Below are 15,199 nucleotides of genomic sequence, written 5' to 3'. Positions count from 1 at the left end.
TAAAAGGATTCTTCACTTTGTGTACCCTGATTTTAAACTCGCCTGTGCCTTCAAAGTTATTGCTTTTTGATCTTTGTGTTTTGAGCCCAGTGAGCATTGATTGGGTTGGCTCAAATAAAGCACTGACTCATGCAGAGGTGGCATGACGTTTGTACGCTCACACACACAAATTAAGACTTTTTTATTTGCCCTGAATTCCACCAAACGTTTCCATTTTACATTCAGATTTGGTGAAATAATCTTAAAAGACATTTTAAGAGTAATATTTTGGGGCATTTTTGCTGTTATTAAACAGGAGAGCTGAAGAGAGGCACGAATTTCAGGGAGTAGAGAGTTGAGGAAGACATGCAGCAAAGGGTGTAGGGCAGGAGTTGAACCAGCGGCTGCTGTAACAAGGACTATAGCCATTTTCTCGGGGGAAGGAAATGACATTTAAAAGGTTTTATTTGAAATGATTTTAAATACAAATAATATATTTTTCCATTTACAATGACAGTTCCTTTCTAAACAAAAGTGGCAGATAGATAGTCATTGGGTAGTTTGTCCAAACTGAGGCGGCCTGCCGGCCAGTCGCCTGGACAAGGTCTGTCACAGGAGAGATGGTGTCGTATTTAACCTCACTGTAGTTAGTTTTTTTTCCACACAGCATAAATCACTGATGCTACATTATATTGCAGAGCAGTAAATACTCACAGGACAACTATTAGTTTAGTTTAGTTTATTTAGTACAACCTGAACACACCATCTCAGAAACATGGAGGTGGCGGCATCATGCTGTGGGGAGGTTTTTCTGCAGCAGGGACAGGGAAGCTGCTCAGTGTTGATGGGAAGATGGATGGAGCTAAATACAGGGCTATCCTGGAAGAAAACCTGTTAGAGGCTGCAATAGACTTGAGACTGGGGTGGGGGTTCACCTTTCAGCAGAGCAACAAACTTAAGCATACAGCCAGAGATACAATGGAACAGTATAGATCAAAGCATAGTCATGTGTTTGAATGGTCCAGTCAAAGTCCAGACCTGAATCCTATTGAGAATCTGTAGCAAGACTTGAAAATTGTTGTTCACAGACTCTCTCCATCTAATCTGACTGAACTGGAGCTGCTTTGTAAAGAAAAATGGGCAAAAAATTCTGTCTCTACATGCGCAACGCTGGTACAGACCTACCCCAAAAGACTTGCAGTGAAAGGTGGTTCAACAAAGTATTGACTCGGGGGCTGAATTACACGCCACACTTTTTTATTTGTTAAATATTGTGAACACCATGTATCATTTTCCTTCCACTTCACAATTATGCTCCACATTGTGTTGGTCTATCACATAGAATCTACTACCTCTGCTTCATGCATGGAACTTGAGTGCCACCTACTGGTCAACTCTTGTAACATAATTCTCACATAATGAAACAAAGCTATTGCCTAAAACTGTGCAATATCTGGCTGATAACTTAAATGAGATATAATACTTCTTTTATCCCCTTCAATGTGAGTGAAAGCTAAAATTAATGACAACAAAAAAACATTATTTTCAGCTGGGAGGAAACACCAACACAAATAAAATTACTTTTAAACAATTTAAACCACAAGGTCTTTGCAATACCTCTCCAGAGGTTTAATGCTGGACCTGGTTCTGGTTTGTTGTAAGCCAAGGAACCCATAGTTGTGATAAGCAGGGTCCAGCAAAATTGCCCCTGAGCCTGCTCAGCTCCATCATTCTGTGCTGTCTGTGTCCAGTTTCCCATTCATCCTCCTCCTGGGAACCAGCAGATATTAACACTTCATTTCTTGCATATTGTGAGTATTTATGTGACCATTTGTGCTGGAAATTGAATAATGAAAAAGGACAACACAAAGCTATATATTTATTTCTCAGCACCATGGGGCAGAGCTTTCAGTCGCTCTCCTCTCCAACTCTGGAACTCACTCCCACCAGACATCCGTAACTCTGACTCACTACCCCTGTTCAAATCCAAACTTAAAACTCACCTGTTTCAAACTGCATTCCCTGTCTAATTTCACTGCCTCATTTTAACTTGGTGTAACACTGCTTGTTTTTATTTATTTTATCACGTTGTTTTAATTTATTATGTTTTATTCTGTCTGTAAAATGACCCTGAGTGTTTTGTCACTTTTTGCATGTTATACATTTATTTGAGGGGCATCCAGAGGGCACTTTTTTGCATCTTATACATTTATTTGAGGGGCATCCAGAGGGCACTTTTTTGCATGTTATACATTTATTTGAGTGGCATCCAGAGGGCACTTTTTTGCATTACATACATATATTTGAGCGGCATCCAGAGGGCACTTTTTTTGCATGTTATACATTTATTTGAGGGGCATCCAGAGGGCACTTTTTTGCATGTTATACATTTATTTGAGTGGCATCCAGAGGGCACTTTTTTGCATGTTATACATTTATTTGAGTGGCATCCAGAGGGCACTTTTTTGCATTACATACATATATTTGAGCGGCATCCAGAGGGCACTTTTTTTGCATGTTATACATTTATTTGAGGGGCATCCAGAGGGCACTTTTTTGCATGTTATACATTTAATTGTGTGGCATCCAGACGACACTTTTTTGTATGTTATACATTTATTTGAGTGGCATCCAGACGGCACTTTTTTGCATGTTATACATTTATTTGAGGGGCATCCAGAGGGCACTTTTTTGCATGTTATACATTTATTTGAGGGGCATCCAGAGGGCACTTTTTTGCATGTTATACATTTATTTGAGTGGCATCCAGAGGGCACTTTTTTGCATTACATACATATATTTGAGCGGCATCCAGAGGGCAATTTTTTTGCACGTTATACATTTATTTGAGGGGCATCCAGAGGGCACTTTTTTGCATGCTATACATTTATTTGAGTGGCATCCAGACGGCACTTTTTTGCATGTTATACATTTATTTGAGTGGCATCCAGACGGCACTTTTTTGCATGTTATACATTTATTTGAGTGGCATCCAGAGGGCACTTTTTTGCATTACATACATATATTTGAGCGGCATCCAGAGGGCACTTTTTTTGCATGTTATACATTTATTTGAGGGGCATCCAGAGGGCACTTTTTTGCATGTTATACATTTAATTGTGTGGCATCCAGACGACACTTTTTTGCATGTTATACATTTATTTGAGTGGCATCCAGACGACACTTTTTTGCATGTTATACATTTATTTGAGTGGCATCCAGAGGGCACCTTTTTGCATTACATACATATATTTGAGCGGCATCCAGAGGGCAATTTTTTTGCACGTTATACATTTATTTGAGTGGCATCCAGAGGGCACTTTTTTGCATGTTATACATTTATTTGAGTGGCATCCAGACGGCACTTTTTTGCATGTTATACATTTATTTGAGTGGCATCCAGACGGCACTTTTTTGCATGTTATACATTTATTTGAGGGGCATCCAGAGGGCACTTTTTTGCATGTTATACATTTATTTGAGGGGCATCCAGAGGGCACTTTTTTGCATGTTATACATTTATTTGAGTGGCATCCAGAGGGCACTTTTTTGCATTACATACATATATTTGAGCGGCATCCAGAGGGCAATTTTTTTGCACGTTATACATTTATTTGAGGGGCATCCAGAGGGCACTTTTTTGCATGCTATACATTTATTTGAGTGGCATCCAGACGGCACTTTTTTGCATGTTATACATTTATTTGAGTGGCATCCAGACGGCACTTATTTGCATGTTATACATTTATTTGAGGGGCATCCAGAGGGCACTTTTTTGCATGTTATACATTTATTTGAGGGGCATCCAGAGGGCACTTTTTTGCATGTTATACATTTATTTGAGTGGCATCCAGAGGGCACTTTTTTGCATTACATACATATATTTGAGCGGCATCCAGAGGGCAATTTTTTTGCACGTTATACATTTATTTGAGTGGCATCCAGAGGGCACTTTTTTGCATGTTACACATTTACTTGAGTGGCATCCAGACGGCACTTTTTTGCATGTTATACATTTATTTGAGTGGCATCCAGACGGCACTTTTTTGCATGTTATACATTTATTTGAGGGGCATCCAGAGGGCACTTTTTTGCATGTTATACATTTATTTGAGTGGCATCCAGACGGCACTTTTTTGCATGTTATAAATTTATTTGAGGGGCATCCAGAGGGCACTTTTTTGCATGTTATACATTTATTTGAGTGGCATCCAGACGGCACTCTTTTGCATGTCATACTTTTATTTGAGGGGCATCCAGAGGGCACTTTTTTGCATGTCATACTTTTATTTGAGGGGCATCCAGAGGGCACTTTTTCTTGCATTTTCCTCTGAAAGGTTTGGGCACCAGAGAAGGCAATATTTCATGTGTATCTACTACAGTGGAATCAAAGAGGGCACTTATGCGCGTTTCTGTAGGACTTGATGGCACCAGGAGGCGGTCGCACAAAGTAACGCCCACCGTTCAGGCTTTTACTCCACTTCCGGAAAGTATACTCGCTGCTTCTTCCTCGCCTTACTTCGGGGATTACTGAGGTTATACTTTGGGCAGGACTTTACACCATCAACAAAAATGAGTGAAATGAAACCGAGCGAGGCGACTCCAGCTGCAGACAGCACGGAGGAAAAGGACTGGGCTGCGGCGAAAGCTTTCTTTGACAACCTCCAAACTAAAAAACCGAGACCTGTAAGTTCCCTGTAAACTTGTTTCATTTCATGCTTCTGAGTTCTCTGCGTGTACTATTCAATGTAACGTGTTGCTGTTAATGTGCTAAACAAGCTTTAAGTTGCATTCAACGCCTTGACCACCCTCCTCCTGCACTCGCAGCCCAAACCCCAGTATGCTGTCACCATCGCAGTCTCCTCTCGCACCCTCTTTAACATGGTGGAAGAGAGGAAGATCTATGAGGAAGAAGGACTGGAGAAGTATGTGGCTCATCAGGTGAAGCATGAGAGCGAGCCCCTGAAGCCTGGAGCAGCTTTCCCCTTCGTGAAGGTGGGTTCATAATGCTTGAACATGAAGGCTGTCTACCTGTTGATGCAGGTCTATATCTACTTTCTGCAGGGTGTGGTCCTGTAGTGTGTTTTTGTTGAGACAGTTCAGACCAGGAAAAGCTCGTTTTACAGAATCAGACCATGTTCTCTGATAAAGGACTGCATTATTCCTGTTTTAAAGTCCTCTATCCAGACCTAGTGTCCTGTTGTTCTGCTGAGGAGTAAAACCAGAGTAATAGCTCAGGCCACACCTCAGTAATTATGCAATTTGACTTTTGGCTCTTAAACCTTACTCATGCATTCCTTTGCTGCTTGCACACACAGTTACAGCCTAAAACAAAGCCAATCCCTACCTAAACTAAGAATCATAGCCATTATTTGCCCCCACCAATGGGGGGGGGGGGGGGGGGGGGGGGGGGTCGCAAGATGTCTTCCAGATTTTTCTAAATTTTCTTATGTTATCCGTTATTTGTGCCTCAAATCCAAAATATTGAAATTATTTGATCTGGTGGATTTTAAAAATGTACAAATTGTGTATAAGGCTATGAAAAATCTCCTTCAAGGAAATATTCAAAGATTTGTCTTCGAAAGAGAGAGGTGGGGGTGGGGGTGTGTGTGTGTGTGTGTGGGGGGGGGGGTTATAACTTAAGAGGGAAGTTAATATTAAAGATGGTGAGTGTTCAGACCACAAGGAGAAGTTTTTGTATTTCAATCTGTGGTGCAAAACTGTGGAACAGACTCAATATGGAGCTACAGCAATGTCAAAACATAATCCAGTTCAGGAAGAGGTATACAGAAGTCATTTTCATGAGGTACAAGGAGGAAGACAAGAGTTGAGAATCATGAGTTTGCTTTTGATTGTAGGTGTAAGTAGGAAGATAGGAGATGAAGAGTTGTTTTGTGGGAATGCACTCGTATAATTCCAGATAATAGTGAGTAAAGGGGTAGGATTAGATAAGTTTTAACTTCTTCCTACACCTTTTTGCACATGTTTAATAAAATGTTTCAGTGCTTGCTAATGGAACTGATTGATTTGGGGTTTTTTTTTTGTATAACTGTTTCTTCTTTTTTACTTGTATGTTTTTTTTTTCTATTTTACTTTTACATGTTCGAAATAATCCCCGGCCGGGCGGGTGCCTTTCTGTGTGGAGTTTGCATGTTCTCCCCGTGCATGCGTGGGTTCTCTCCGGGTACTCCGGCTTCCTCCCACAATCCAAAAACATGCTCAGGTTGATTGATCACTCTAAATTGCCTGTAGGTGTGAGTGTGTGCATGAATGGTTGTCTGTCTCTCTGTGTTAGCCCTGTGATAGGTTGGCGACCTGTCCAGGGTGTACCCTGCCTTCCGCCCGAAGCCAGCTGGGATAGGCTCCAGCCCCCCGTGACCCCTAATGGGATAAGCGGTCAAGATAATGGATGGATGGATGTTCGAAATAAAGACATCAAATCAAATCAAAATATAGACAAAAATAGCTGCTACATTTGAAATACAACCCTGCATATAAGTACATTTCATTCATTTTCTGCCTTTCCTTGTTGCCAGATGAGTCTTAAAGTTAGGGTTAGCTAACAGTTCATTAACAAAAGGATTAGTAGTAGCAGGTTTATTCATAGCAGTACAGGGAACACAGCCACATGTGCATGTAGGTAAACACATTTGGAAGTATGAAGCAACATTTTATCACTTGAGGGAGAGACAGTGGGGGTCACTAGTCTTGGGCACCTATATTTTGGGGGTCACAGGCTTAAAAGTTTGGGAACCCCTGAACTATACAACAGTTTTAGGCAGGTACTTGATACTTTGATTATCTTAATATCTTGAATTTGGAATAAAGCCATATAATGTTTAAAAAATAACAGTGATGTGTTTTTGTGAAATTAGATTAGATTCAATTTATTGTCATTGGGCATGCCACAGGTACAAGCAATGAAATATAGATTGCATCTAACCAGAAGTGCTTTAGCAGTAAATTAAAAAAATAATACAGAATATACAGAGTTATGAATGATGAATAAATATGATATAATATAATATAATATAATATAATATGTATCTACATGAGTGACTATTGACTATTGACTATTGCTACAGGTATGTACAGAAATGAACAAAACCCCAAACTCTGATCTGCAAACATGAAGTTGAACAATATTTTTTTGTGCGATCAGAAAAACACCAATGCAGATTTCAAACTAGGCAAACATCCTCAGCAGTGTTTTTTTTTCTTAAAATTTCAATGTCAATCTTCCATTTTTAATTTAATTTTAACACTTCTCTATTTCACTTTAGTTTCTTTTATTTGCGTCATGTTTAATCTTCAATTTTTTTATGCTTTTTATTTAAGGATGCACAACTTTATTGATAACAATATCGTTATCAGCAGATAATAGCTTAAAAAGTGAATTATTGATATTCACCGTTATGATAATGTTTATGCTTATATGCATTAATTATGCTTTATTTTGTGTCTGTATAAAAAAATAGACTTTCACAATAGGAGTATCAGGTCAACTTAATCAGCATTTAATCAGCAATGATTTCAGTTGACATTAAACAGGAGAGGTCCAAAAATACTTGGTGCATTTCCAGGAGGATTGTAATGAGATTCAGCTCAGTGTCTGTCACATTGAGCCGCAACAGCTGGAGGAGCAGGGTGAGCATGCACTGTTAATTGATCATGGATTGTGTCAGAAGTGTGACGCACAGGTTAACTCTATATGTAGCAAGCACTGGCTGTTTATTACGGTGATATTATCTGTCATATTGCAGACAACAACAGCCTGGTAGCTTCTTTTGCAACCATATGTGCAAGTATGAGGCCTAACCTGGATGAGGAGGCCCTGCATCATGTGTGTTATACAAATAAACCTGAAATATGAATGGATTGATAAAACTACATAAAAAAGTTTTGATGAATGTATGGTTCTTGCTTTGGTCAGGCACATTCTTTTCTTTCGATGTCGCTTTAAGATCTTGACGTTCTCTGTCTTGAGCTCTCTTATTGAAGTGAAAATCTGTGGTTGTAATTACGTAAAGTTTGTGTTGTAACTTCACTCTGAGCACTTTGACTCAACATCCTGACCTTTTACTGTTTCTGCTCCAAACACAGGCTCTGATGACCGTCAACGCTCGACTCAGGGAGCTCTACCCGGACAGTGAGGAGCTCTTTGACATCGTCTTAATGACAAACAACCATGCCCAGGTCGGAGTGCGCCTCATAAACAGCATCAATCACTACGGTAAGATAACATTGTTGATTGTTTAACACTGTTGCAGCTAGAGAGATTCCATCCTTCAGCAAACAAAAACTTACTCATCCTTCTTTCAGATCTGACCATCGAGAGATTCTGTATGACTGGAGGTCAGAGTCCCATCGGATACCTGAAGGCCTACATGACGAATCTGTACCTCTCCAAGGACTCAGAGAAAGTCACAGAGGCCATAGAGGAAGGTGAGTCAGATTATAATCCTCATTTCTCTCAGACAAAACCTTTTTGGGGTTCATAAATGCATCGGTTGCTATCAGCAGCCTGGGGGTGTGTTTGTACTCCACTGATATTTACACACTCTCATGTTGGTTTTGTTTGTGACTCACGCTCGACCCCACACTGTGCAGCAAGAAGGAGCTGCAGGAAGACGGCGTGTGATTTATGGCCCCCTGTGGTGTAAATGCACACAAAACAAACATGATTGACACGTTCAATGTAGTGCTGGAACGCTTTGACATGAAAATTAATCTCGGTAATCGATTAAAGTCGTTCAGTGAGCAGCAAGTGTGAAAACTTTCCAGGTGTTTAATGTACCGATCAGATGCTTAGTTCTGTTTTCTATCACTGAAAATGTAGATTTGGGGTTTTGAATGTTTGTCTATTGTATACTACACAGTCTTCCTTCAGGGCATGCCTCTGTGGTATGTTTATTCTATAGATTTAGCTTCTTACCTTGCTGATAACAGCCATATGCATATGCTCAGAAGACTTCTCCAAGCCAGAGGAAGTTGTGGAGGAGTTCCACTCTTTTTGAGAGATTGCATTCATTGTGTCAGCCATGGATCCTAACACTGATGTTTCAAGTCTTAAACAGATCTCGGCACCTATGTGTCATCTCCTGAGGTATTGTAGACTGCCTTTGAAATTGCGTTTAAACCTCTTTGTCTATTATATGTTTAAATACACTTTACTGTGTTGTAGACCGCTGTGTCTATCTTATGTTTATGTTATTCCTGAGAAAGACAGTATTGGACAATGCACCTGTCGCTGTCCATCATCGTCGGTGCTGAACCATTCATTAATCAATGCAGTAGAGTGCTGTGTGCTGTCCTCGGTGCAGCTGAAACATTTGAACTCGACAAGCAACCTGTTGCCTTTTATGGTCTGTCTTGGATCAATAAGTGAGAATTTGTGTTTTTTATTGATAAGTAGGGGAGACAATATATCAGCTGTTTTACAGTTGTGAATCTGACTATCAGAACGGCCCCTTGAGGATGCTCCGCCCCCTTTGTGCTGAGAGTCTAGCTCCGCCCCTGGGTAGAGACTCTTTTACTTGAGACAATCAAACTGTAAGACTCCTCCCCTTTGTGCAAGAGGAACAATGGTGTTACTTTTTTAATACGATGTGCAATTGATCAGTTTAATACACTGTATTTGATATCATGTGCAATTTGACATGATAATTATCATATCATAGTTATCTTGTGTAAAATGATTTCTCTAAATCAGGGGCAATGTGCAATAATACTCTAATCTGCCAACAATACTGTGGATGCAATTGATATTACTTTTCTACTTATCTTCCTTCTGCTGCTTAACTTATCTTACTTCTGTTTGTCTGTCTGAACTGCATTGATAAAACTCTTCAGCAGTATCTGAGGAATGTTTCTGCTGTAGTGATTGAACAAGTCCAATACGTTTAGTGGCAGTTAATAGTTAACATTGTCAATAAAACAGGTAGTTGTAGAATTTTACCTGCTGTAAACAGAATGATGACCTGCCATCCCAAAGCTGTTGTTAAACCCTCCTCTCCTCTCCTCTCCTCTCCTCCAGGCATCGCTGCAGCCACCATGTTCATGCGGGAGACGGAGACAGAGTTGTGCGACACTCAGCTCAGGGTGGCATTTGATGGCGATGCCGTCCTCTTCTCAGACGAGTCCGAGATCATCGTGAAGCAACACGGCCTGGACACCTTCTTCGAGCACGAGAAAGAGTTCGAGAACAAGCCTCTCGCTCAGGTAACTTCTTTCTTACACTCTAATCTGTAACCTGAGCTCCTCATTCCCAAACATTTCTACATAACGGCCAAATTCCACCAGATCTGTGTTCGGGTGTTCGGTCTGTCTCCGATCTATCACGTCACAGGATCTGATAGGTTTCTATTCTAGTCAATGTGTCAACTCCCACTGGATCCGCTCCGGCTGCGTCTCTGATCCAGAACGCAATGGATCAGATAAGCAAGGCATAGGATATGCCGGATGCTGGAGCATGACGCATCAATCTCATCAGAGCAGATAGAGCGGGACAGGAAGTCGGGCACCAAAACAAAATTAAAAAATCCGGTTAAGTTTCAGAATACAAGGGTCGTTAACTACGACAACAAACCGTCATTTTCAGCGGAGCCAGGCCTGGAGTCAACAGGTCAGAGGTTTTCAGAGGACCATAAAGACAACATGGATGAGGAGAGGAGGAGGAGAAACCTTGATTCAGTGATTACAGCGGGAAAACCACGGTCACATGACTCCAGCTGTCCGGCGGTCCTGCTTCGTGCTGTGTTCCAAAAACGTAACCGGTGGGTGTTGACGGACGAGAGAGCACGTATTGGATCGGAGATGGACCTGACACGGATCTGGTGGAAGTCCTGTGTAAAAGCCTGATTTTTACTTCTGCATCGAATCGACAGCGTAGCCTACGCTGTAGGTCTGCGTAGTTCCTGTACCTTCATAGAGGCCTATGCATGGGAGCCAGGGCTCTACACTAACTTTTTCACTGGTAGCACTGGTGCTACCAACTTTCTCAGTTGGTCACACCCTTTTTTTAAAAAATTTTTATTTGAGTTACCGTAAACTCTGGAAAAATCGCACCGGTATACAAGACACACTCTATACTTGAAGGTTTCTCAGAGATCAAAAAAGTTTAAACTGCCTTCCTGCATGTGCAGTTTTTGAGCAGCTGTGTCGCTCTTTTTGTTCGGTTTGTTTTCACTATCGGGAGTTTGCGCTCCTACTAGCTACAGTACGGTAATTTAGCTTTCAGCCTGCAGAGAAAGTTGTGAGGCACAGACCCCCAAGCCTGACTCCGCTGGTCACTCTTTAACCTAAATATAGGACTCTTTCAATCAAAAGAGCACTCACAATGTTAATTTACCATAAAACATAAACAAGATACCCCCGTTTTCTGTCAATGCATGATTATGACCACGTAAAAAACATCATCAGTACCGTCTGATTTGGCACCTTTTGCTGGCTCTCCCTCACCACCAGCCTCCTTCTCTCTCTCCTATTTCGTTTTTTAAAATAATCAGTGATAGACCGCTTCATTTGTGGAAATGTTGTCGTGAAGTTCTGTCTGTCTTTGGCGTGTGATGCGCGTATGACCCGCGCTTTTGCGCGACGGCGCTCTCTCTTCAGAACAGGAAAGAGTGCAGGTGGAGGAGACTGACTAAACCAGAGTGAAAGAGGGCAACTTTCAACCACTAATACAGCGCCTGTGTTAGAGGGAGCATTGATGCACTCGCATGAACACAACCAGATGAAATTCTTACTCGCACACGCTGAAAAAAAGGTTGCATATGTGACCATTTTGGTCGCAGTCTCGAACATCCTCCAAAATGTAACTACAGGTCGAATCAACGTGGACCGCAAGCCCTGTGATTGGTTCACTTGGCGGCATTGTATTTCTTGCATTTTCAGCACTACCGGGATCCCGGCACATAGTCTGTGTATTTCATCTCCTCCGTTGTGTCCTCTCTTTTCTTCCCTGTTATCATGTCTGTATGATAAACTGCAACATGTATCATCAGCTGTTAATTTACATAACATGCTTGGAATTGCCTTGAAAAAGCAAACAGAAAGGGCCGGAAACAGATGACCTGACTATCAGAGAGGCCACACTGCTGTCAAGCGTTTCGGTGGGGCATTGCTGCTTGTAACGGAGACATCGACGCAGAAGTATGTAGAGCTCAAGTCTGCGTCGACCACTGCTGTGAAGGGTCGATACAGAAGTATAAACCAGGCTTAACTTCACTCTTCGTCTTTTTCAGGGTCCCTTAAAGTGTTTCCTGGAGGCTCTCGGCAAACTCCAGAGGAAGTTCTACGAAAAGAACGAGCGCATGAACTGTCCCATCAGAACCTTCCTGGTCACGGCCCGCAGCGCCGCCAGCTCCGGGGCCAGAGTCCTGAAGACTCTCCGCAGCTGGGGTCTGGAGATCGACGAGGCCCTCTTCCTGGCCGGAGCTCCTAAAGGGCCCCTGCTGCAAAAAATCAAACCTCACATCTTCTTTGACGACCAAATGTTTCACATTGAGGGGGCTAAGGAACTGGGGACCATTGCTGCACACGTCCCCTATGGGATCGGACAGAAGTACCACAAAGGGAAACTCATTGAGAAGCCAGAGAAAAAGAAATAAGATAAAAAGGGTTAAAATACTCAACATGCACTACACTGTCATCTGCATAGAGAGGTATGCTTCTGCTATCTGAAGAAAAAATGGTATTTAAACAGAAGCAGCTCTATTTTTAAAGGAGTTAGGTCATGGGTAAATAATACAAGCTACAAAGTTTGATATGTTTGGGGTTATTTTTTATATTTCCAGGGTTTTCTACAGGAGAGGGTGTTAAGTGTTGCGACAGGTGGTGTGCGCTACTTCACTTCACACTGTTTTGTAAGAGGGAGTCAGACTTTTAACCTCTGTGTGCCTTTTAATGAGACTGTTTGAACCTGTTTACCTTCATGTTTCTGTCATATTCTCTGAAGTTTCATACAAAACACACGTTTATTATCTTTCTCTTGGTTTAGGATTTTGGTGTATACAGTTTGAGGGAGGCAGGGGGATGTGTTTGCTGTGTTAGTTTATTTCTTGATTAGATTTTGGACTTCAAAGTTGTCAAACATATTCCAGCAGTGGTTTTGCACATTTAAAGTCACTCATCATTCATAAATGGATGTCTAGGGGAGACTATCCTGGTCTTACTAGGGATCCCTCATGCTGTCTGTTTTTGTTACTCTTTGCTGTGTGTGCGCACAAAATTTATGTTTGTACTGCAACGTTTATATTCAAGTTCTTTTAAGATTTTGATGCTTTTATATCTGGATATCATAACTACACTTTTCTAACGTGTTCCTGAGTTTTATTAAGGCTTCATTCACTGTCCAAGTTTCATTCTGTAAAGATGTGTAAATGTACGCTTACCTCAACATCTTTGACGAGCCAAACTTACTTTTTGTAAATGTTTTCATCATCACAGTAACATTTCTTAGGAGTAGATCCAGTCGTATTTTGCAGTAATGTTCATGTTGCAGCAACACAATTAAAGATTCTTCACTTTCTGTATTCTGATTTTAAACTTGCCTGTGCCTTCAAAGTTATTGCTGTTTGAACTTTGTGTTTTGAGCCCAGTGGGTGTGTCCAGACTTTTTGGATTGGGGTGACATGACGTTTGTACGCTCACACCATAGACTGTATGATGGACTTAGTATCCGTGATGTCACCCATCTGTTTCTGATGCGCTCTTTTGAAGCCAATCGTCGGCAGGAGCCATATTGGAAATGCTGAACTCAACATAACTGCTGTCGAGCTAGTGCGAGGTAAAGAGGTGAGCTTTGAGCCTCCGAGCCAACAGCTACAGTGTTCACGCCTCTCAATCAAGTCAGCTGTGCCTCTCATAATGGAAAACTCGTAATCTTAATATCTCTGAAATTGCAGCATTATGAAAAAATGAATTCCCCCTACAGTGTGTGCAGATCAAGAAATTAGCTATCCAGACTACACTCGTCTTTTGTACCAGGCTGAAAAAAGGCTGTTTTTTCTGCTTTTTTGAATGGGTGAATGTGGTTTCAGGTTCTTCTGGAGCCAGCCTCAAGCGGACACTTGAACTGCAGTTTTTAACACTTCCGCATTGGCTTCAATTCTCGCGGCCTGAGGTTGACGCTTGGCTCACACACACACAAATTAAGACCATTAAGACTTCCATTTTACATTCATATTTTGTGAAATTTAAAATACGAACAAAAAGAAATGTGCTTCATTTAAATGAAAACAACTGTCAGCCTGCTGCAACCATAGACTGTATAAATAATGGACGTAGTATCCGTGATGTCACCCATCTGTTCCCGAGTGCTGTTTTGAAGCCAATCAACGGCAGCAGCCATATTGGAATTGCTGAAAGAATGTGACGTAAAGGGGCGGGGTTTGAGCCTCCTAGCCAACAGCTATGTGTTCCCATCCGGGAGTCCAGTCGGTCATGTCCTTATTTGGGCAAAACTTGTAATCTTAATTTGATCTGAACCGTTGCGTTATAAAGAAATTCACACCCCGTACAGTGTGTGCCGATAGAGAAATTAGTTACGTAGACCCAAGCCGTTTTTTGAACCAGGCTGTAAACATGTTTATTAATGCTGCAAAGATCGTCTTTTTTGAATTGGTGTCTATGTGGTTTCCGGTGTTTCTGCAGCCAGCCTCAAGCAGATTCTTGATGAATTGCAGTTTATAACACTTGCGCATGGACTTCATAGTTTGAGACTGGAGGTTACCGGTTGGCTGCAACACGGTCCAAATAGTTGATTTTAGGAGTTTAAGTCCCGCCTCTGACAAAGCTAATAGCCAATTGGAAGTTTGGGGTGGCACCTTGGGAGGCCAATCAGAATTTTTTAAGAGTTATATTTTGGGGCATTTTTGCCATTATTAAACAGGAGAGCTGAAGAGAGGCACAAATTTCAGGGAGTAGAGTTGGGGAAGACATGCAGCAAAGGGTGGAGGTCAGGAGTCGAACGAGCGGCTGCTGCTGCTTGTAGTGGCGGCAGTAGCTCAGTCCATAGGGACTTGGCTTGGGAACCAAAGGGTCGCTGGTTTGAGTCCCAGCATGGATGAATTTTGGCAAGTGGACTGGTGGCTGGAGAGGTGCTGGTTCACTTGCCTGGGCACTGCCGAGGTGCCCTTGAGCAAGGCACCGAACCCCCAACTGCGCTGGTTGACGGCAGCATCCTCACTCTGACATCTCTCCCTAAGCATGTTCACTG

The 15,199-nt window shown here is 41.8% G+C and overlaps 1 protein-coding gene across 1 annotated transcript; it reads left to right on the top strand.

The window, feature by feature from the left end:
• The first annotated feature begins 4,432 nt into the window (after positions 1-4,432).
• LOC117824480 (cytosolic 5'-nucleotidase 1A-like) lies at positions 4,433-13,527 on the top strand. The gene is made up of 6 exons (XM_034699976.1): positions 4,433-4,665; positions 4,807-4,974; positions 8,083-8,212; positions 8,302-8,424; positions 10,016-10,200; positions 12,225-13,527. The coding sequence occupies exons 1-6, from the start codon at positions 4,552-4,554 to the stop codon at positions 12,588-12,590; spliced, it is 1,086 nt and encodes a 361-aa protein (XP_034555867.1). The 5' UTR covers positions 4,433-4,551; the 3' UTR covers positions 12,591-13,527.
• Positions 13,528-15,199: the final 1,672 nt, after the last annotated feature.

This window comes from Notolabrus celidotus, chromosome 13, assembly GCF_009762535.1.
Source record: "Notolabrus celidotus isolate fNotCel1 chromosome 13, fNotCel1.pri, whole genome shotgun sequence".
Taxonomy (NCBI): Eukaryota; Metazoa; Chordata; class Actinopteri; order Labriformes; family Labridae; genus Notolabrus; species Notolabrus celidotus.
Note: the sequence above shows the minus strand (reverse complement) of the source record. Positions and strands in the feature narration are given on the sequence as shown.